This window comes from Danio rerio, chromosome 16 (assembly GCF_049306965.1).
Source record: "Danio rerio strain Tuebingen ecotype United States chromosome 16, GRCz12tu, whole genome shotgun sequence".
In the NCBI taxonomy this organism is placed as follows: domain Eukaryota; kingdom Metazoa; phylum Chordata; class Actinopteri; order Cypriniformes; family Danionidae; genus Danio; species Danio rerio.
Genome location: NC_133191.1, coordinates 34,509,443 through 34,534,383, shown reverse-complemented (window position 1 = coordinate 34,534,383; position 24,941 = coordinate 34,509,443). Strand labels below are relative to the sequence as shown.

The following is a 24,941-nucleotide window of genomic DNA, read 5'->3' as shown; positions in this document are numbered from 1 at the left end:
AATTGATTAGGTGAGGATAAATGTTTTTTATGCTACAAAAATGTATTTTCAAAAACTGTAAGTGCTTTAATAAACATTCCTCGAAAATACCTTATATTTTAAAGAGCCTATATTATACATGAAATAGGGTCATATTTTGCTCGTAAGGGTCTCCAACAACAGTCTAATATGCATGCAAGGTCAAAAAACACTCTTATCATCTTGTAATCTACATTTATTTTTACCTAATTTTCTCAGCGACTCCCGTATGAATCGTCCAGTGATTCATTTGTTCCAAAACCCCTCCTTAGCGCAAAGCTAATCTGTGTTGATTGGACCGATGACAGTCTGTTGCGATTGTCTCACGCTGAAGGCAGTCAGTATCGACCAGAGTGAAATGCCCAGCAGCTAATCAACAATATAAAATTAGTCACAGTGCGTCATAATGGAAAGGCGTAGATTTTGTCTGCCAGTGGGTAAATGTAAATACAGATGATGGACTTGAAAATACAGACGACTAACTATTTTATTGAGCAAAAAGTCCAAGAACTGGCGAGGAGATCTCCTAGCTTGTCACACTCTGCTCTTTTCACACACATACACACACACACATTGCCCTCCTTCTCGGAGGACACAGCGCGCACACACACACACACATTCCCCTCCTCCTCGGACGACACCACACACACACACACACACACACACACACACACACACACACACAGACATTACCCTCCTCGGAGGAGGACATTGCGCACACACACACACATTACCCGCCTCCACAGAGGTCCGTAAACAAAGTGGCTCGCGTCACGTTTTTAATGTGGCTTTACACGCGATATGAGAATATAGCGAGTTAACCTGATACAGTACACGCGGTTACAAGTAACAAATCACAACTAAATACATTTGCAAGCTAGAGTAAATGAGAGGCAACAACTTTAATCGCACATACTTACACTTAAGAAATGGAAGAAGAAACCGATCCAGGTTCTGACATAGTCCATCAGTAGTCTTTACTGATCCTTCCTTTAAGAAACGGCCGATGAAGTATTCTTTGTAACATGTAGTTTCCAGAAGCACTTGAACTGCTCAAGGCTGGGCTATAATGCTGAGGTTTCATCTTTGGGGAGAGACTTAATAATATCCATCTGCACATTGTAACTTCATTTGACCGACGTGTTTGTGTTTGTGTGTGGCTTTTTCTGTGTTAGAGGGCGGGGCCGCAGATGTCAAATCTCCCTGGTTTGCGCGCGCAACTACTTGGTTCCGTTGTCACGTCATGGCGAAACACCTAATGACTCGTTATCAAGACGACTCGTTTGAAGCACTATGAGTCGACTCTTTTATAGATGAATCAACAGTTTTAAACACTGTACACTTACAGATTTAAGCCTTAGCTGGATATTTCACTTCACTTAGAGCTGCGTTACACACTACATAGAAGGGCATTTTCAAAAACCCATAATATGGGCTCTTTAAGAAACTAATTACACTATTTTTCAACCAAAAATTATAATGAAAATCTTTTTCTTTTTTTTTCTAAACACCAAATCATCATATTAGGTTGAATTGTGAAGTAACCCGAGTATTGATGTTGAAATTTTTGCTTTGCCATTTGGAATACATTACATCTACATTAATATATTATTGATCATAGGAATCTTGAAAAATGTGAACAGTAGTATACAGTTGTGACTTCTGTTTGGTTCTGTTTTACATCTTGTTTTAAACCTGTCGAGAAAGTAGTTATGTGACTTGGCATTTAACATGTACTTTATGTACTTAATGAATATACAAATAATTTACTGTAAGTTCTCCCCCTCTGTACAGGAGGTTGTCCCAGACTGGCAGCAAGCAGCCAGTAATATTTTGGTAGCTGTTGGAAATAAATATATTAATGACATCATGGAGGAGATACTCAGCAAGTTCCAGCCAGGAGTTTTGCCTCACTTTTTTGTGGTCCAAACACTAGCTAATCTGTCAGACTCTAATGGTACGTACTTAATCGAAAACCTGATGCATTTTCAATTCATTTAGAGGTTTCTGTTGCGTATCCACAAAACTGACTACAAATTTATTTATTATTTTATTAAAGTATTGACCATGAGGGTTGAATTATTTTAGTGTTTAACTAGACAAAAATGAAATGGAAGTTACAGTATGACCTGCAACCTGTCAGGAAGTTCTTGAATCATGCTTTGAGCATTTGGCAGTTGATAATTATTTTTTTAGTTCCTCATTTCACTGAACCTTGTTTTTTTATAGCATCACATGAGTGTGTATACTTTATGTTTTGTAATGTTTTTATGACATTTTTGTTCATTTTCTGTTAATGTGATTGTGTTATTTTTTATTATGTAAATTTTTTGGGGAATATACATTTGAAAGATGAAAAAAAAAAACTCAAACAAACAATATCCTTACTACATACAATTACATAACTTTAGGTCTGATTATTTTTTTTTCAGATACATATTTATCATCCCAAGAATGTATATTTATACTTTTAAATTACTTTGTTATAATTAAGAATATAACATAATATATAATAAGAAGTATTGTTTTCTTGTTTAAGTCTTGTGTTCTTGTTTGGTTGTGTTTTTAATCGGTTTTAATTGGTCTGACGTCATGCCTTTGCCCACAGTATATGGTATGGTGCCTTTTCTCAATGCTATAATGGGGACAATGTTGCCCATGCTGGGAATGACTAAACATGACAACATGAAATGGGTCTTCTCTTCAGGTAAGCGTTTATTATAATTTTATTTAGTTTTTTTTTTGGATTAGCTAAACTATTAAATGTAACGAAATACACTCCCACCATTCAAAACATATGTGTTTTTAAAATAGAGCCTCTTGTTCTTGTTTAATGCTTTACTGGACAGTACATTGTGACAATAAATAATTTGACAATTATTTAAAAATAAAGCATCACATTATACAATATAAATATTTTATTATAATTTAATATTATATATGCATACATATATATTACATTTATTTATATCATATAACATATTACAATTGTAATAAATGTATTATAAGTTTAATTGACTGTTTGATATTTTAAAATATTGTACAATATGGTATATAACTATCTGGCGAAGCTACATTGTCAGCATAATTGCTCCAGTTTTCAGATTCGCATGAAATTAATAATAAAAATTTTACTTAACAAAAATTATTATTACTGTAATAAAAAATTGTGATATGACAATGATATTTTTGAAGATAGAATTATTTTGTAACTTTAAATGTGTTTACCTTAACTGTAGATCAATTTAAAGTATATCTGCCATATTAAAGAAATTTCTCTTTTGGAAATGTGCACACATTGTGTTTTAGGGCGTACTCACACTATGCTATCCGAACCGTGCCCAGGCCCGTTTCCCTGATCGTTTGAGAAGTGTGAGTTTGCTGAATCGGGCTCAGGCACGGTTCAATTGGCTGGCCCTGGCCTGTTTGGAAGAGGTGAGCCAAAGCTTGGGCTTTGGCGCGGTACGCTTGTAGTGTGAGTGTAAAACTAACCTAAGCCCGAAACTGAAAGCGAGACGTGACTTTTAAGGGACTGTTTGATATGGATTAATTCATCCTTTTTACTGTTCAGTGAACGCAAACTGTCGTAGATTATTAAATACGCAAGCCCCTCACTGCAGGACAGCTGCACACCTTCAGCAACCTCCTAATTCCTGCAGCACGAGGACTTTGTTTATGAGCACCAAAAGTGGCGGATCTGTTCAGTGAAATATTTGACTGTGTGTCACCGCATCCCAAACGACCTAAACGATATAACTAAAGAAATCTCCACTGTGTTTAGCGAGAGAGCTTCTCTTCTGTTAAACTGAACAGTGCATCATCGATGACGTAAGCGTGCCCAGGCCTGATTGTAATGTGAGTGCGGGCCGTCGGGGGAGACGAGAGGGGGGACAAGCGTGCTTTGGCCCGGTTCAAGACAACTATACATAGTGTGAGTACGGCCTTACTTGCATGAAGTACTACTGTTGCTTTGAAAAGTGTGGTAACATGGCTTCTCCTGTGCTAATGTTTGGTCTCAGCGCTGTGCCGCTTTAGCGAGAGCATTCTAGAGTATCTGGCTAACCTGGACAAAGCTCCTGACCCCACCGTGCGTAAAGACACCTTCTCCAGCGAGATATTCTCTGCCTACGACATCCTGTTCAACAGCTGGATCCAGAGCCGAGAGGCCAAGGTACACTCAATGAGCCGGAGCACACATCCAATTACAGCTAACTCACTTTCAGACTAAAGGGGGATGCTGATGTGTGCCAGCTGGGTTCAGTTCGCTTTTCTTTGGAACTCAAGCAAGGAAAAACATGTGAGCCTGTGAACTGAATCTGCTTCTTTTAGAGAGATGCATTTCTTTTTAAAAAGGATTGAATTGGGTCTAGTTACTTTGTTGTGCTGTAAAAACTTAATTTCACCATGAAATCAGGATTGTTGATGTTTTATGGATTTGTTATAAATGGTTTATTCATGCACATCATTATTTTGTTTTTATTTTTTACCCACCCTTGAAGTCTTTCAAAGTCAAAGCTTCCCCTTCAGATGTAGGTCATAACAAGGAAGAAAAGGCTGCTCATTTTTATAGAGACTTTTGCAAACCACATTATAGATCATCTGTTTTAACTTTTATTTTAGCCTGTTGTTTAAATACTTCACTGATCATCAAAGATATAATGAGTTCGGGTTAATTTTGAGTCAGAGAAGATTCATGAAAATATTGTAAAAATGCTCATTATTTATTAAGGGAACACAACATATGAAAAATGCAACAAAACCATAAAAAGGAGCATAATAATAATAATAATAATAACACCAATATATATTTTTAAAAATTAAATTATATTATTATTATTATTATTATTATTATTATTATTATTATTATTATTATTATTATTATTATCCCTTTTCCCTTAATAAAAACATAATAATAATAATTATTATTATTATTATTATTGTTATTGTTGTTATTATTATTATTATTATTAATATTATCCCTTTTCCGTTATTATTAATATTATTGTTAATTATGATGATGATGATAATTATTGGCGACGCAGTAGCACAGTAGGTAGTGCTGTCGCCTCACAGCTAGAAAGGTTGCTGGCTCGAGCCTCAGTTGGGTCAGTGGGTGTTTCTGTGTGGAATTTGCATGTTCTCCCTGCATTCGCGTGGGTTTCCTCCGGGTGCTCCGGTTTCAGCCACAGTCCAAAGACATGCGATACTGGTGAATTGGGTAGGTTAAATTGTCCGTAGTGTATGGGTGTGAATAAGTATATGTGGATGCTTCCCGGAGAGTGGTTGCGACTGGAAGGGCATCCGCTGCATAAAAACGTACTGAATAAGTTGGCGGTTTATTTCGCTGTGGCGACCCCGGATTAATAAAGGGACTAAGCCGAAAAGAAAATGAAGGTTATTATTATTAATATTATCATCATAATTATTAATATTAATAATTTTTATTTATTTTTTCTCCTGACATTTTTTTTGGATTTATTTTAGGAATATGATCATACATTTTAATATAACATAGAAAAATGACTCTTTAATCCTAGTTTGGATTACTTATTGGAAAATTATCTCTAATAGTCCTTAATAAATAAATTTTTTTAAATAAAAATGAGTAAATTTGAATCACAGTAAATTTTTGTTAACATTGAAAAAATGTTTTATTAATGCCTGTTAATTAATGAGAAGTTGCTCATCAGTTACATCTTTTAAGTTAAAATAAGTTACTAGTGGTTTAAAGAATAAAGATTGTATGTGAAAATGCAGATTTTTGAACACATGATCAGAATCATAAACATCATTACTGAAATAACCATTTCGATTCATTCAGTTTCCTAAACCTAATAATTAACTTCCTATGTTTAAAAAAATAAAAAATAAAATCTTTTCAGCCTGCTTTGATTTTTTTGTTATTGTTTGTTTCTGAGTTAGATTACTGTAGTGATTTTTTTTCATGTATGGGTGTCTGTGTGTGTTGTTCTACAGCTGCGTCTGACTGTTGCAGAGGCTCTCGGGTCAATGAGTCACTTGATGGCACATGATAAACTGGAAGAGCAGCTTCCCAAACTCCTTCCCACTATACTGGGCCTCTACAAAAAGAACACAGAGCATTACATTATCAGCAAGGTACAGTAGAGTCACCAACACTTACCACTTCCACTCTGCACTGTAAATTTTCCACACTGTGTTCAGCAAAGACATGGGAACATCCAGTATCATTGTTTGTGAATTGCTGTATTTAATTTGCTGTGACTTTGATCCAGTTTTAATTTCATCAGCAATTTTAGCATTTACTTTTAGGCCTTTGGCTAAATAATGTTTAGTTTAAGTCATATTTTAGTCAGCTGAATGAATTTTGTTTTAATCTAGTCCACTTTAGACTTTAAAATAAAATGTTTTGGTAAAATCATAGTACATTAAGCAGACATTTAACATTTTTAAGCTCATTATTAGTGTTTTGACACATTAAAATTGTATTTAGTTATAGTAATAGTTTGTCTTTGGAATCGTATGAGTCAGCTAATAAGTATACCTATTTCTTATACACATTATATAAAATATATTTCATAAAGTTTTACCTGATTAACTCAATTAATTTATAATTTTAGTTGACTAAATTAACAGCTTTGATTAAATATCTAAGCTTGTTCAATTTACTCAAGGAATTTAACTATTGTAAACACGAATGAGAATAAAAATTCCTCTTACGATAAGGTTCATTAGTTAATGCATTTACAAACATGAACTAATCATGAACAACACTTGTACAGCATTTATTAACATAAAAACATGATAATCCTTCCAAAGAAATCTCAAGAATTGTGTTGTTTCAGCTCATTTTAAAAAAGTAGTTGTTTACGAGCAAAGAAAAACCATTTTATATAATTAATTATTATTTCTTTAAGCTACTGTAAAATTAATAAGGTCAAAAGCAATTACTTTCCAGCTACAGAATGGTTTATTAGGCTGCTGTCACTTTAAGACCCAATTCATGGATAATAGGCAGGGCAAGACAGATTCTGTGGACCTTTTTTGCTATTTCTGCATAGAAAAAAAAGAAAGTAGAAAAATTTTCTAGGCAGGGGCTGAAAACCTAACAAACTAAATAAAAATAACTTGACTGTGATTTAAGATATACAATATGAATCAATTAGAACTATTTGTTTGGTAAAGAAAGTAACCGCAGGTCTCGCATTTAATACATCAACTAAAAGACAGAAAATATGAATTTACAAATGATAGTGTACATACATCCTCTAAACATTTATATAATAATCTATAACATAACTGAAATTAATATAAAGCCTGAATAAATATATATTTACATGCGTAAATAAATTGATTGAATTTTGCAAGTGGTGATTCCATGTGGAAGCTAAATTGGCCGTAATGTATGTGTGTGAATGCAAGAGTGTATAGATGCTTCCCAGTGTTGGGTTGCGGCAGGAAGGACATCCACTGCAGAAAACATATGCTGAATAAGTTGGCGGTTCATTCCACTCTGGTGACCCCTGATTAATAAAGGGACTAAGCCGAAAATGAATGAATGAATGAATGAATGATTCCATGTGGCCCTAATAGTTGGTGAGCCATTTTCATTATAGCTTTTGTCATTCAGTAGTTTTCTCTTTAGTTTCTAGTTTTTAATTTTTATTTTTCATCAAAAAATATGACAACAATTGTTGATCAGTTAAATGAACAGTTGCTTGTCAGCTTCAGATGAGGTTTAATGAGGCGTGTACGAGAAAGGCCAGGACTCTAGTGCTGTTTGTGTTTGTTCAGAGCTTGTGCCAGGTCCTGGAGGCCTCAGTGAATATGGGCAGTCGAGTGCTGGAGACTCAGATTGATGGACTGTTACTCGCTCTGCACCAGCAGGTAAGTGTCTCCTCTCACTCGCTCTTTATGCGCTTCACCTTTTACACACTGTTTTTCCCCTCAGTGTATTGCACAATTTCTTGTATTTGTAGTCATTTTGGTTAAACAGGTTTTGAGTTGCTTAACTGCAGGGTTGCATAGAAGGCAGCCCAGGGCAGTTTAATGGTTTATTGTAGGAAATGATCACATAGCTTCACCACATTGGCTTTAGAATGTGTTTCAATGAGTTCAGAAGATGTTTCACATTTTTTGAAATGCAATGATCATTAGCAAAATGTAAAATATATTAAAAATCATTCATCATAATAACAAAAATGAAATAAACATAACTATACACATTTTGTTTTTTGGAAGCTAGTACTTTTAGATCTTTCAGTGATTTCAATTGTGTTTTGGTTCAGGGTTATTATTATGGTTCAGGGTTACTATTTAACTTTCTGTCTGTCTGTCTGTCTGTCTGTCTGTCTGTCTGTCTGTCTGTCTGTCTGTCTAAAAACTACAGTGGAATTTAAATAAACGGATATTTTGATTCTGATTGACAATGACTGATATTTATTTGCAAACTTTTAAAATTTGACTTATTTATTACTATTGTTTCATTATTTTTGCACTTATTTAAATCTATTAAAAATGCAGTTTTTGTTTGCAAGTTCAACTAAATTTGATTGATGAATTTCATTATTTCTTTATCCAACTTATGTATTGTTCCTTTGAAAGATTTTCTTTCATTCATTAAATAATTTAGTTTTCCCATTTTTTAAAATATTGAAGTATTAAGTATTTCTTTAAATATACTAAATCAAATGAAGTACATGCAATTGAGGGCATTAATAATAGCCCTCCTCCTCCAAAATATGTATTCTTTTAGAAATATTTGTCAAGTGATATTTAATGGAGCAAGGCAAATTTAACAGGATGTTTTATTTTAGTTGGAGTAAAAGCCCTATAAAATTTGTATTTATTTTTATTTTATACTTTATTTATAGGATTTTTTAAGTAAATTTGCACAAAACAGAAAAACAAAAAACAAATATACAAACAAACATCCCCATTAGTAATTTCCCTTACGCCGCTTTAACAGAAGAGGCACATAGCTAATAGTATGCAAACATTAAAGTCTTCAAGCGTCACACAAATACACAGCAAGTGTACGTATATGGTGCAAACACAACACCAATACAGTAAAAACAAAATAAAAACAAAAATGCAAAAAGATATACGATATACATAAAATGGAATACTTATTAAATTTTTTAAGGTCAATATTATTAGCCCCCTTATAGGCAATGTTATTTTCGGTTGTCTACAGAACAAACAAACCTCTGTTATACAATGACTTGCCTAATTACCCAAACCTGCATAGTTAACCTAATTAACATGGTAAAATATTATGTAGTGTCATCAAGGGAAAGATCAAATAAACTATTAGAAATTAGTTATTAAAACTATTATGTTTTTTTTTATATTCTGACTTCAACTTTATTTTCCCTGAATAATCCTAGTCCTCTATTGTCAGTTGATTTACATCGGTCTTTTTTTCCCCCATGCAGGTATGTTCACCTGTGGACTTCAGCAACCCTCCAACTATAAAAAATCACAACGAGGTCCTACGATGTTTCAGTATTCTTGGTGGGTCTAATTTTTTTCCTCCTTTTTTTTCATTTTTACAAGTGCTTGCAAATGTAAACCTCTACTCTAGATCTAATTTAGTTAAACTAGCCATGTGAACATGAACCCGAGGGCAGGTTGTACTGTCAGTCATCTGACTGCTTTAGCAATATCTTTGTCATGTGCTGAGATTAAGTTAAAGTGTCAGACCAGCAGGCTCCTCCAATCACTGATGAGCTCATACAGTTGCTGATTTGAGGAGACATGCAGCAGCTGGATTTCCCTCTTTTCACGCTTTTCTGTTTTGTCAGGCAGATGCACCGAGTCCAGGAGATGTTGAGAGTTTTCTGTGTCTGCACACATGTCACTTATGATGTTTTAATCAGAAGGTTTTTTTTTTCCATTTGTGAGAATAATTGGTGTTAGCACTGGGTTTGTACTGAAGCATTATAATGTTTAAATTGGAACAGCTTTATAAATTTAACCAGAACCAAACAAACTCTTAGTTTTTTTTATTTTTTTATTTTTTTGTATTTTGTTTATTATTATTTTTGTTAGATTATTACAGTTTTTCTCAGTCGCTTTGGTGCATTTCTCACAACACTATAAACATTTGCACAACGGTTAATGCATTTCTCAATACAATTAGTCATTTGTGCACATCATAGTAGCAGTTTCTCATTCCTTCCAACAAATTGCAAATGCTTCTGGACATGCATTAATTGCTTTCATACAACTCTGTTTATAACATTATCAATTGCTTATGTCATGTCAGTCAAAATTAAATAATCTCGAGGATGCTGAATAGTCCTTCCACTTAAAACTAAAAGTCCTCATTTTATTTCTTGTGTCATTACAATCAAAAATGTTGAACTAGTCGTCAAAATCTGTCAAAATGTATAAAAATCTTTAAATTTTTTATTCCTGAAAATGTCTTCTAAATTGAACAATTTCATGAATGATTTACAGACCTATGTATGTTGTAGGTTCAGTTTCAATATGTTCTGCAATATTGTTTACAGTTGTTCACAGTTCTGCCCAACGCAAGTTTATGTTTGTTGTACATAAGGGTGTGTTTATTCTTTTGCACAATGCTGTGAATAAATTAAGATTGCGAAGAGCAAATGCAGGAAAAATGTGAAACATACATATTCAGTGTCTTGCACTCAGATACCTCACTAAATGCAGCGATGTCTAACTTTTACTGTAGTTTTCAAATGGCTGTGCAAATAGTATCTAGTGCTGTCTTGAGCATTTTCAGGAAGTGTCACCAAAATCTGACTTTTTTTGCATTGGAAAACATTTACAGAGTAAACTTCAACTCAATTCAATTCAATTCAGCTTTATTTGTATAGCGCTTTTACAATGTGGATTTTGTCAAAGCAGCTTCACATAAATGGTCATAGTAACTGGAGCAGTGTAGTTCAGTTTTTAGTGTTTAAGTTCTGTTCAGTTTAGCTCAGTTCAGTGTGATTTAAAATCATTACTGAGAGTTCAAACACTGAAGAGCAGATTCATCGATGTGTAGCTCTACCAATCCTAAACCATGCGAGCCAGTGGCGACAGCGGAGAGGGAAAAAAAAACTTCACCTGAAACTGTCAGAATGAAAACATTACAGCCATTTGACTATCTTGTTTATAAACAATGATGTGAGAACTTTTCATCTTGATGACACTGACACTTTCATTGAGATGAATGCTTGCTTTTGAGAATTTTGCTATCCATTTTGAGCAAGTGACATGCTTTTGCAGGTTATCCACTAGGTTTTGCAGTTTGTACCAGGAGTTATTCATTTACAAATTAAGCACTGCATATAACCCAGATTTTAGATCAACAGTTTAAAATGCTTACATTTTTGTTTTAACTTGTTCTAGTTAGTAAAAATTACTTTTATTTTATTTTCTTTTATTTGAAATTATATAATATGTAAACTAGAATTCTATTTTATTTACAAACAATAGCCCTTATTTTTAATCAATAGCTTTAACATTTTTGTTTAATCTTGGTTATTTTAAAAAATATTTAGGCATTGGATCATTTAGCATACATTAATACCGGACATCGTTTACTAACGATTACTTTTACTCACAGGTTTTGATAGTTGATTTATTGGCACACAACATCATCGAAGTCTATGCCAGTAGCAGAGGGTGAACTTGACAAATTGCATTCATTTTCACATTTATATTTGTCTGTTTTGGCCCTAGCTAACACGTTCCCGGACCGGCTGATGGTGTTTGTTCTCCAGAGGCTGGAGAACAGTAATGAAAGGAACCGAATGGGCTCGCTGGCGGTTCTCAGACACCTCATCAACTCTTCCAGTGAGTTTTTACACATTATCAAATATGTCACCAATGCTCTGATCCAGGCCTTGGAAGGAGCTCAGTGTTTTGCTGACACTGACATGTGTATGGAGCTGTATTTTTAAAACCCTGCTCTGTCTTTTCAAGCTTCCACTATGGAAACCAAGAAGCTTCTAATTCTAGCCAGCATCAGGCAACCTCTCGCTGACCACAGCAATAAGGTATGTAAATATATCCTCTCAATGTGATAAGAGACAAAATATGGGCATTTTGTTGAAGGAACACACCACTGTTTTTGGAAATAGGCTCAATTTACAAGTCACGTTGATGTAAACCTTTAGGTTTACCATTTTTGAATTTATTCAGCTTATCTCCAAGTCTGGTGAGCTTAGCTTAGCTTCGCTTAAGTCATTAAATCTCTTCTGCTGTTACATCGTGTACTAGAGTGCACCTTTATTTTTGAATTTTTGAGAGGATTTTTTTTTTTCAAGATGCTAAAAATAAAAAAAAATTAGCTAAAAATGCTCTCGCCAGACCCAGAGATTGGCTGAATGGATTCAAAAGTGGTAAAAATCAACTGTTTAGCTTTAGGGGACTTGTAGAATGTAAAGAGTGTTCTGTTAGGTCTCGACACTTTTGACCCCAATGTGCTTTTAGAAAATAAACTGCCTTAAAATGTTTTTCTCACTTTTACTATTATTGATTTATTTAGTCTATCATGTTCAACAGTAATTGTATGCAAATCAGGGAAGAAATCTTTTTTTTTCCCCACTCTCTCTCTCTCTGAAACTGTCAACTGACTTTAACATTTTTGTCGCAGTTTCATTGTCACACCATTTTAAGCTCTGCATTATGTTTAATGTATATATTATAAAATTGTCATTACAGTAACTCGTATCTTTACACTTCTTACATATCTTGAAACACCTGTTAAAAAAAAATACTGTTCGCAGTTGTTAATTAACTTGAGTTTTCCTTGTTATTTCGTATAGCACATACAAAGTATAAATATAAAGTATTCTTCATGTATAACTTAAAGCACATTTTTCAACAATACCTTGGCATAGCATATTATACTGTTCATAAATGTAAGTTTGTCATTGGAGAAATACACCTGTCAGTGACAAATATTTAAACTTTTGTCAAATTTTATTCTGTACATTATTCTCTGTGTCTCTGAATTTACCGTTTATCCTCATACATATTATAATTTTCAACATTAATAATAACAATAATAAATGTCTTTTGTTTAAAGACACTTTTCAATTGGCTCATGGATACCATACAGTATATAGCAAAACATAAAATCAAGAATAATAACATAAATGCAAGCATACTAAACAGCATATTAAACCAGGCGATCATTAAAAGCTTTTCTAAAAAAATCTTAGCTTTAAAATTGGAAATTGTGTCTAGCTGGCGAATGTACAAAAGAATTCTATAACTTCAGTGCTGCATAAATAAAAGCCCTACCACCAAATTAACTCATCTTGAAGTTAAAAACAGACAGTAGATCGGCAGAAGATGATTTCATGTTTTATCATTTTTCTTTTACTTTGTAAACTGCACATGACACTTCTTCCAAATTCAAAATGAAAATGTAAAAAATTTAGGAAAAAAACATTTCAGACATTTCTAGAATAAAACGATTATTTTACTCACTTCCATACTTAATAAATTCAGATAAACTTAGAGTAAATAAATAATTTTATGTAATTTAGAAAAAAATAAATGGATTAATTATGAATATTTGAAGATACATAATTATTATCAATATTTATTTATTAATTTACTTATTTTTTATTTATTTATAGTAAAACAATTAATTTTAATCGCTCTCATACTTAAATTCAGAGAAACTAAGAGTAAATAAATAATTTTATGCGAATTAGAAAAAATAAAAGAATTAAACATGAATATTGGAAGATAATTGATTATTATCAATATTTATTTATTTATTTGTTTATTTATTTATAATAAAACAATTATTTTACTCGCTCACATTCAGAGAAACTCAGAGTAAATAAATGATTTTATGTAATTTAAAAGGAAAAAAAAATATTAAGCACTAATCTAATTTTTGAAGATAATCCATTTATTATTGATGTTTATTTATTTATTTATAATTAAACATTTATTTTAGTCACTCCCATACTCAATAAGTTCAGAGAAACTAAGAGTAGAAGTATAGAATTTTATGTAGTTTAGAAAGACAAAATTAATTGAACTTAAATATTTAGAGATCATTCATTTATTGTTGGTGTTTGTTTGTTTGTTTGTTTATAATAAAATAGTTGTTTTATTTACTCTCATACTCAATAAATTCAGAGCAACTGAGAGTAAATAAATACTTTTATGTAATTTAGAAAAAAAAAATTTATTAAACACAAATACTTGAAGATAATTTATTTATCCTTGATAACTTGATTTATCATTTTATTTATTTATTTATTTATTTATTTATTTATTTATTTATTTATTTATTTATTTTATTTATTTATTTATTTATTTATTTATTTATTTTATAATACATGGCATTTTTTTTGTTCAGTTGGAGTTTTATTTTTTAAGTAATGTGGGATTCTTGATGCAGGCCGGTTGTACAGAAACAATGTCAAACTTTTCATGTTGAGTGTTAAGGGTTTGTCCTAATATCAGTGTTTACCTATGCAGGTGAAGAAGAGGGTGGTGCAGGTGATTAGTGCAATGGCTCATCATGGCTACCTAGAGCTGGACGGAGGAGATCTGCTTGTCCGGTTCATAATCCAACACTGTGCTCTGCCGGACACTTACTACGTACAAACAAACCTTTACTTTTCACCATCTGCACTGTCACGTGACTGAAACTTAACTTCCTGCTCTCTGACCACATTTCAACTTCTCTTCAGTCAACAAATCTCACATGACTTCCCCTGCTTTTAATTTGATCTGTGACTCATTGGGCATTCAATTTTGTAGGCTTATTTAATTCAGTCTATAGTATAGTTGCATCATTTCCAAGTGCATTCCTCAGGTTTTTTTTTTTTATATATTTGCTTTAGCTGGGGTGATTCACTCAGTTGGTTAGCTTTGGATTGTTCTTAGTTTAGCCCTGCCTTAGTTTTGTTGGCTGTGCAAATACAGTAGTGGTAATACATTGTGTTTGTATTCATACAGAAAGGCCAGCGACCTCAAGATCCAGAGGAAGTGACCAATGAGGCTCTTCGAAGCATGTGTGATAATACATTACATCTATTCACTACTACAGTGGGCCGCTTGACTGATGTAAGTACACACACTTGAGCTTGTGATTAATCCTTCAAAGATAAAGTTTTTGACACTAGTACAATCAACAAGGCCTGTTTACATCTAAAATATTAAAGATAACTTCAGTATATTGATTAAACTGTATTTGCTTTATCGCCAAAGTCTATTTTTTTCTACCAGTTTCTGATTATTTTTTATTTTACTGTCTAATTTAAATCCTGTTTAATTCAAAATGCGTTTCAAGCTCAAAACAGCAATGAATATTTATTCAGAATCTCTACTGAAGTATCTTATTTTGTTTAGTTCTCTAATCATAACAGCAATTTCAATAATAAGAACTATTTGTGAATCATTTTGAATCATGCAATTTTGGTGTAGATCTTTCTCAAACAAGCTGCTTATAAAAATGTTAATCTCGTCACGTTGCGTGTACTCGTCATGGCGATACTATGGAACCTGCATACCTAATGTTTACACTCGTATTATTTATATTATTTGTTAATTAATAGCCTTATGTGGAACTCTCAATCTGCCTCTTGTTTCGGAATGTGCTACTGTCCACAGGAGGTCGCATTTGAATGATTCAGTGACAAAGCAAGAGGCTTGGCGCCACCCAATGGTGGTTTTTTGTTTCAACTTGACGTGTATTTTTTAAACATTAAATAAATTTGTTAAATAAAGTAATATTTAAAACTTTGGAACAAAAATAAATTTATTAATATTGCTATAAATAGAAATGTAATGAAAGATTACACATTTAAAGTGGTATTTCCCCCCAAATAAAAATGTACTCACTATTTACTCACCCTCAAATGGTTCCAAGCCTTTATGAGTTTCTTTATAACATTAAACACAAAAGTAGATATTTTGAATAAAGCTAAAAACTTGTAACCATTGACTTCCATAGTGGGAAAAACAAGGGTTCAGGGTTTTTAGCTTTCTTTAAAATATCTTTACTTTGTGTTCAACAGAAGAAAGAACGTTAAACAGGTTTAGAACAAGTGAAAGGTAAGATGACAGCATTTTCATTTTTGGGTGGGCTATCCCTTTAAGATGTAAGTAAATGAGATTTTAAGAGAGTATTAAATCACAGTATATCAATGCTGATAAACATGCTTGGGGAATTTTTCTATGTAACCTGCAACTCAAAGTGCTTCACAATCATAAACAAACAGGATAATGCACTATACTATATAATTCAATAACAAATAGTGTTTAATAGAATTTAATTAAGAAGTACGTATACAAATATGCAATTTACCACAGCTGTTAAGTAGGGGTGTAACAGATCATGGTTGATCCGTACAGATCACAACCCACAGTTCGAGGCCCACGTGACTCGTGGAATAATAACATTTTTGAACTTGTAGGTTAATCCAACATTTGGATTCAGTTTTTAAAGTTTTCAGTAAGTTACAAACAATTTAATATCACAGAAGTACTGGGAGAACAGTTTATAGTTCAGATATAAACACTGATGTTTATGTTAAAGATTAAAATTAATTATTATATTAAATTGCAAACATGAGTTTGCATGTTCTCCCTGCATTCGCGTTGGTTTCATCTGGGTGCTCCGGTTTCCCCCACAGTCCAAAGACATGTGGTACAGGTGAATTGGGTAGGCTAAATTGTCCGTAGTGTATGAGTGTGTGTGTGTGTGTGTGTGTGTGTGTGTGTGTGTGTGTGTGTTTCCCAGACATGGGTTGTGGCTGGAAGGGCATCCTCTGCGTAAAAACTTGCTGGATAAAGGCTAGTTCACACTACAGGATTTTAAACATCAGCAGATCGCTGTGCCGTTCACACTACATGACTTGACTTTGTGTCTTTTAATCTCTGTGGTGTTCACACTACGCAACACTCTGTGAATGATCCACAAGAGGGGGGTCACACACTACATGATCTGACAACAACTCATTGCCCAACAGCTCATTCAAGCTACCAAACCACAGCCAATGAAATTTTGAGGGAGGAGTCATCAGAAAAAGCTGAACACTATTGGCTGCTTGTGTGCTGATTACATCACTGACAGGGTTTCAAGCTTTGGAGAAAGCATTTAAAAACATCGTCAAATCAGCTGATTTATCAGCGGATTAATCACTCATCTGCAAGGTTCCAGTGGATAGATACATAGAGAGTTTTTAATTTTTATAATTTTATAACACTTTGAAATAAAACTAACATATTTATAACACCCTGCCGTTTTCTAACTATCAGTGTATTTCTTTCTAACATTGTTATTTTTTTTATTACAAAACAGTAAAGAACTGAGCATTTCTGCCTTAAATTACCATATTGGTCTAAATGACTGCATGCATGTCTGATACTTTTCGCTGTGACTTTAAATATGTGTGCATTTTCTTGCCTGGCAACTTCCTGCTAACATAAACAAAACTTTCTGATGGCAAAAACATCAATTTACTTCAGATATCTTTCAAAACAGCATATTCTGTGCTCTGAAATAGCTCCTGTTTGAAAGTAGAAATGAAAGCCAAGACCTTTAAGTGTTTTAGTATCTTAACTACATTTTTATAGGCTGTATTACCAAAAAAGGTTATATTTTTAGGGTAATGGTGTTATTAAATATGATGCCAGACATTCAAAGCTTAATTTTAATATCTCAATAATAGCTTTGAATGTAAGTATGTTGTGACAATATGGCGTTTTATATAAGAACGGCCAGAATGAGCAGTATGATAATTCTAATAGTTACAGAATTCTAGTTCCACTGTTAATACAGCCTACTCTCATGTCTGTGCTAACGCAGAATGAAGCGATGCACCGATGCCCATTCTGACCAATCACAGATGAACACACAGGCATTCAGCTCATGCTGATATGCTCTCTCATTGGCTGTAGCTCGTCACTACATCTGACCACACGTGGGGTTGAGTCGGCCAACTGCTCTGGAATATTTAGCAAGCTGAATGTTGGATTTCCGTCTGCGAGGTGTCGGCGACGCGTCAGCGAGCCTCGTTGATGCGTTGTTCAGTAGTTTACACATAAAGAGCGCCGAGCGCCGAGCACCCGCAGATTTCTTCCCGAACACAGCCCGATCTGTCGGCGAGCTCGTTAACTTCCAAATCGAGCTCAAATCAGGCTTAAAATCCTCTAGTGTGAACTAGGCTTAAGTTGGTGGTTCATTCCGCTGTGGCGACCCCGGATTAATAAAGGGACTAAGCCGACAAGAAAATGAATAAATAGAACTTGACGATGGTGAATGTTGTAGCAGTTACATTGTGTAACCAATGAGTGGCGACAAACAACCATCAAACTTATGTCACTGAATAGGTTTTCAAAAATGATCCATCTATTATGAAACATGAAGTTTTATGTGTGAATTTTTGAATCATTAATTAAAAAAAAATATGTTGTTCAAGATGTTAGATTTCTATATTTAGCATTATCAGCAACAGTAGCAAAGGTCATTTTTGGATTGACTATTTTTCTTTTTTTCAGCAGGTTCTCACTTGATTTTTATTTTTATTAAAATTATAGCTTCTAAGTTATGTTGGTTAAAACCAATGTTTTTTGCAGTGATATTTTTGTATAAATAGAAAAAAAAAAACTAATGACATTTGTCTCCTTCCTACTTTGCTGATTTGAAAAATGCTCCGATCCATGACTCAAAAACCGTAGTGTGATCCGAACCATGAGATTTGTGATCCGTTACACCACTACTGTAAAGTGCTGTAAAAGTTTGAAAATGCACCTGTAAAGTGCTTGTAAAGTACCTAAATCTGACTGAAAGCTGTAGAACCCTGACTATTCACCTCCCCCCCCGTGTTACTGTAGTGCAGCTGTTTTTGCATTTAAAAAAAAATTATTTTATGCCCTAATAAATGAATTTGATATATTCCATATATCTGTGAAATCAATGGTTGACCCCCAAAATTTTGACCTGATTTTGTGTGATGGGGACCAAATGTAGTCAATTAAAATTACTGGAAAACTATATTGATAACCCGCTTTTCTAAATACCAGAGGGAACATCAGTGCCTGTGGCGGTTGAGTCCTGCTGGCACTGAAATCAGACACATGCACATCTGCAATGCATCTTATTATCCTAAAGACAACTCAATGAAAGTCTATAGTGAGAGATGGGCTTTGCCGTCATTCAGCGCAGTCCATCATCTTCACAGCCAAAGTCAGCAGCCTCAGCCCAGCACTGCCGCTTGTAAGAAAGAGCGTCTAGAGAAATATTAGAGCCTTTTTTCCCTGCTAGCGTCCCAACATCAACAGCAAGCCGTTGACAGGGATCTCTCCACGGCAAACAGACAAAGACAGTTTATGTGCCGATGAGACTGCTTCCATTCCCTTCGCCAAAAACCATTAGAATGATAACCAGGAAAATGTCAGGAGATGCACATCCAGCCAAACTTTTTTTTTTTTTTTTCATGTGTGTGTCTTTCTTGTTAGCATGTTGTTTTGAAACACTCAGTTTAGTCTTTTATGTGATTTATTGTTGGTTTAGATTTATGCTTTGTTTTTGGGATTGATCAGGATTTGTTTTGCATTTAGAGTCATTTGGAGTTTGGAATTTTTTATTATTATTATTTTTTAAAATACTTTTTTAGCATTCAGGATAGTTGTAATGGTAGTGTTTACTTGTACCAGAGTCATTTAAACATTCTGTGGTTAAAACTCTTGACTGAGTGATTGCATGAGTCATGAGATCATGTTTATTCTGTGCTATGACTAGTAGTAAAGAGGAAGAAATGGTTGTGTTTACTCGCGCTTCCTGTTCGAACTGAAGCCTATAAAGTCATGTCCACATTTAAATAAAATTGACATGTATATGTAATATAAATTTCCCAATTAAATTAATATAATTTGAAATATGAGACTTTCTTAATTAAAGAAACAAAATGCAAATAGACTTGCATCTATTGGACGTGGGGTTTGCTATTTAATGTCTATTAAAGTTTTAAAGGGGCAGTAGGTGATCTGCCTAAATGCTAACATAATATCTTTGAAAAGCAGTCCCTCCCCTGACGTCCAAAGCCATGCCTCCTTAAATCACGCGCACAATAAAGATGACAGAAACCCACTAGATCATGTAATTCGCCAACTAGAAAACTTTATTGTAATTTATAAACTACAATTCTGATCGAAAAAACTGTATTATATCTAAAACATTTCAGTTGTGTAGCAAGCAAAACTTGTCATAATGTGCAATATTTCATGCATGCAAGGATCGCTGGTCTCCCTCTCTCACACGCTTTGTCCTATAGCGACTACTGTATGCCCCTGGGGTGCAAGAATTACCTTTATTACTAAGCCATACTTGCATGCTATTTCAGACCGAATATTCAGAGTAGCATGGTAAACAAAAATAGGGAGCGTGTTACAGGTTGTCATTGCTCAAAAGTGACCCAATGTGAATATAAAACCAACTTCAGCTCAGTAAAGCAGCCTAGGCAGAATAGTGCTATTTACTGATGTTTTGTTGTTAAACTAAATAAAAATCGACACTATCGATGCTATAAAATGTCCCTAATGAAATTGAAAATAGTCACATCAATCTTTCACAGTAATTATTTCAATGGGTTAATAACACTTCAGTGCATATAATCCATTCATAAAACAACAAATTCTACAGAAGCTTTGCATGACTAAAATACTATTAAAGCATAACATTACATGTCTAAAAGAAATACTTCAGCCATGGTGTAATCCTTCCTCCTGCGTGCGAAAGTAAATGCAATATTGATTCAGGATTTTAAAGTTTTGATTCAGCGTTTGTTTTTACAGCTGTTTTGCAGATATCATTACAAATAGTTTGACTATCAACTGAGAATTCTAGTGTCTGTGCAAAGTCTAATAATAAATATACTTTACAGAATTTCAGTTGTAGATATTCTATAAAAGTGTATACTATAAAATATATTTAGCATTTAGTTTTATTTTATAATGCATATCAAATAAATGTAATATGTGTTGATTATATTCTATATTCCATAAATATCTTTATTCTTTATGTCTAATTTATGTAATATTACATTTTATTATTAAATATGAAATAATTTAATAAACTAATTCTACAGTACATTCATTAAGTTATGTATTTGTCCTACATAATCTGTGTTAAGATGTTTTGTTTTTCTCTGCATAGACAGTACTTTCTGTACATTGGAATTAAGTGATTGTCATTTGCACTTTTGTAGGTTCTGTGGCCGATGTTGCTTTGCTACCTGACCCCAAATCAGTATGCCAACGCCACCACCCCATTGTGCAAAAGTTTAATTCTGCTGGCCAATAAGAAGCGAGCGACACAAGAACCCAACTTTATGATCGACTTCAATGCACAAGGTGTGGAAACAAACACATTCACATGCACACACATTTATAGTTTGCGAGAAAGTTTCAGAGAGGTAATGTACTTTTAACTGTAAAAACCACTTAATATATAGCCTTACTCTACCCATAAACCCAATCCTCAAGGGAAACCTACGGCAGAGTTTGGAAAAAATATCAAAAGACCTTGTTGATTTTAAGCATATTGAATTTAGAGGACATGCCTTAATAAGGACAACCACCTTAAAAGAGTACAACTAGGTCATAGCCATGTCTTTATGCAATTTTGTGTCCTTGTAAACCACATAAACGATGTATACACACACACACACACACACGATCATGATGTCATTAAGCCAGACTAAGAGCTTTTCCATAGTCTGACCTGAAGACAGCCTGAAATTACACTTTCTGTCTCCTCAACAGTACAGCAAATCCAGCAGCCTACGTTTTTTTCCATCGTTGGCCTGAAACTAAATTGGACTTGCAGACGTTTTGTTTTTATTGCGAGTCATTTGCTTTGCCTGCTGAGTCTGTTTCTAATTAGTCAAATGAAAACTGGTATTTATCAACGGAATAAAGTTTTTGGGGCAGAGGGTAATTGTTTTTTTTAATGCTGACAGTGATTAAATTGAACTCCAGCAGGACAAATAAGTCCCAGGTTCAGTGATTATTTGTTCGTTAATTGTAATGCTTTTGGATCATGTGCTAATGGGTTACCCTTGTCTGGCCTCCTCCTCTCTCTGTCTTACTACTTTTTTTCCTCCTCTTCCTGCAGGCTCTAGTCTTCCTTCACAATATATCCTGTTGATTCGACTCTTGGTAAGTGTTCAATTTAGAATTGTTGCTGTTTTTTCCAATTAGATCACGCTCAGTTTCACCTAAGACAAAGTAAACATATTACACTTTTGTCTTTGGAATATTTAATACCTGATTTGTGTCAATTGTTGCATCAAATATTTTTGTTTAATTTGATATTTCAGCTTTCTTTATTGAAATGAAACAGTGCCAATCTCTTATAATACATATTTTTAAAATATATATAATTTTTGATTGAGGAACGTTCGAAATTTATCAAAAGTAACAGTTAAGAGTCCATAGAAAAAAAAACAAAACAATTTTAAACCAAATGTAAAGTGAGCCAGCGCTCACTTTTGGGGATTTACACTTACCTAACTTTAAATTGTAACAGTTCTTGACTCTAGTAAGCTACAAACACACAAAAAACTGCACTTTGGGCTTTACTGTGGTAAAAGGGTCAAAAATACACAATGAAGTTATGGGAAAAAGAAATTGTGTTTTGTTCAATATTTGTTTTTCCATATACAAAACAAGAAAACATTAATGTAATGTCCTAGAAAAAATATGCCTCAAAAGCCAAGTGTTTCATGAGTTTATATTTTTAACTTTAAATAAGAGAGCATGCAAAATGAGATTTATGTAAAAAGATTTCTCAGACTATATATACATTCAGATTTTTTGCCAAATGAATAAATATCAAATTATTGCAGAATAATTATATATATGTATATATGTGTATTTTTTATTAAATAGTATTTATTATATATATATATATATATATATATATATATATATATATATATATATATATATATATATATATATATATATATATATATATATATATTTTTTTTTTTTTTTTTTTTTTTTTTTTATTAAATAGTCTTGGTGAGCTTAAGATTTTCTTTTAAACACATTTAAAAAAAAAAAAAAAGGCCCACAACTCTACTCATCATAATGCTGGTGTCAAACTAACAATAGCTACATTTCGATCCACCTATTATTATGCACATTTTGTATATGCGCATAAAACATTGGTTGATGGAAACAGCATGGTGCGTATACATTTTGAAAATACGCAAAAAAATGTATGCATAACTGAGTAGGATAAACTTTTTATTCGATAAGAAAAGATGTGCATGAACTTCAATGGAAACGCTTTTACTGAACAATTTCCAGTATTTGAATTAGAAAATGTCATGTGATTTGGTTATGAGATCATGTGATGATGAAAATGTGTGAATGGACAAACCAGCAGGCTGAGCACACTGTAAAACATCTACAATGTTGTTTTGGTCATTCTAAAACACTTTAACCATTTCAGTATTAGGGTTATTACATTATTAAGACCTCCAGAACTGTCAAGAGTATCTGTGCTCATGCCTTCAAATGCCACCACACATTCATTGTGTGTCGGCATCATATTCCAAGGCGCAAGTAATAATAATAATAATTATTATTATTCATTTAATTTGTAAATGGCCGAGGAGCTGTGGAGCTAAAAGATCTGGCTCCCATTGTGCTTAATAGAGTGCGAGGTGGCACCAGGGAGAAAGAGTTGGTTGATCTAAGAGTGCGAGAAGTTTGGAGAGATATTGACGAGCAAGATTATAAAGTGCCTTGAAAGTGAGAAGTAGATTTTTTAAAATCAATATTACTCTTTACCTAAATCCAGTGAAGCTGATAAAGAAGTGGTGCTATCCAAGATGACACAAGCTCTTGACCTGCACAGAGGGACGAATTGTGCTATTATCAATATCTATTGTAAGATTTTCTGATTTATCCAAAACACTTTTAATCCCAATGAGTAGGGCTTCAGTTTTGTCATCATTTCATTTAAAAATGTTAGCTGAAAGCCAGAGTTTATTTCAGCTAAACATCTATTCAAAGTGGAATTTATTAAATAAAGAAAAGATTCACGCAGCTTCTTCTACCACAGCAAATTCTGTTTTTACTGTTGATATTTGGAGCCAGTTAATCAGGAAGTGACGATTTTTTTTTTTTGACTCGTTTGATGGAAACGCTGCTTTATTGCACGTCTTATATGCGATATTCCAGTTTTGCGCATAAAGTTAATATGCACTTTTGGATGGAAACATCGCTAATGTCTGTTCGACTGGATTTTTAATAGATTTAATTAAATTTTATTTGACCATACATTTCATGTCATACAGTTTTAAATCACTGTCTCATTTAGTCATTATTGAAAGTGTAAAATGATTTTTTCACACTGTCCTCAGGTGAATGCCTCGTTCCCGTTTCGATACAGAGGACATGGCGCTCCTTCGCTGAGTCTACTCAATGCTATCAGCCCTAACATTCACCCCAAAGCCGAGACGCTCTGGGAAAATGAGATTCCAAAGCTGCTCAGTTATCTTGAAGGTTTGTTCAAATATTGACCTTATTCTAAAATGCGGAAGTGCGCCTGTTTTCGCGATTGTCTTAGAACTTCCGATTCAGTCGCCTATGGGAGAAATGACTAGGAATAATAAACGGCAGAAAATGGCCAAACTACTTGCTCAACAAACAAATGTTTGCATCACTACACAGACCAAGTAGCATAATATAATAAGAAAATATTAAATTGCAACATCAAGCAGCGTAACGAGCAGTTGTTAACGTCAAAAAATGAATGGAAGTGAATGTGACCGGAAGTCGCGAGACAAAAAGATTCAAATCGCAGCGCCCGCTCGACAGCTGAGAATAAGGTGAATACAACTGTTTTAGTGCATTCACAAGATCAATAGACCACGTCACCTATTGGTCACAACATCGCTTCAGCATTACACAATGTTCCTAATAGT

At 33.6% G+C, this 24,941-nt stretch overlaps 1 protein-coding gene across 9 annotated transcripts in view; it reads left to right on the top strand.

The window, feature by feature from the left end:
* The window catches only part of mroh1 (maestro heat-like repeat family member 1), a 139,006-nt gene that overhangs the window by 75,984 nt on the left and 38,081 nt on the right, over nucleotides 1-24,941 (top strand). For 7 of the 9 annotated variants that reach the window (XM_073926127.1, XM_073926128.1, XM_073926129.1 and 4 more), the window contains 13 exons: nucleotides 1,813-1,975; nucleotides 2,627-2,725; nucleotides 4,038-4,189; nucleotides 5,995-6,135; nucleotides 7,792-7,884; nucleotides 9,435-9,513; nucleotides 11,701-11,814; nucleotides 11,944-12,017; nucleotides 14,470-14,592; nucleotides 14,953-15,060; nucleotides 21,207-21,351; nucleotides 22,115-22,158; nucleotides 24,378-24,519. In XM_073926127.1, coding sequence (XP_073782228.1) covers nucleotides 1,813-1,975; nucleotides 2,627-2,725; nucleotides 4,038-4,189; nucleotides 5,995-6,135; nucleotides 7,792-7,884; nucleotides 9,435-9,513; nucleotides 11,701-11,814; nucleotides 11,944-12,017; nucleotides 14,470-14,592; nucleotides 14,953-15,060; nucleotides 21,207-21,351; nucleotides 22,115-22,158; nucleotides 24,378-24,519 — 1,477 coding nt within the window. Of the gene's footprint in view, nucleotides 1-1,812; nucleotides 1,976-2,626; nucleotides 2,726-3,831; nucleotides 3,950-4,037; nucleotides 4,190-5,994; nucleotides 6,136-7,791; nucleotides 7,885-9,434; nucleotides 9,514-11,700; nucleotides 11,815-11,943; nucleotides 12,018-14,469; nucleotides 14,593-14,952; nucleotides 15,061-21,206; nucleotides 21,352-22,114; nucleotides 22,159-24,377; nucleotides 24,520-24,941 lie in introns of those variants that run through there. The other 2 variants (XM_073926132.1, XM_021473000.3) reach the window with 1 other exon arrangement.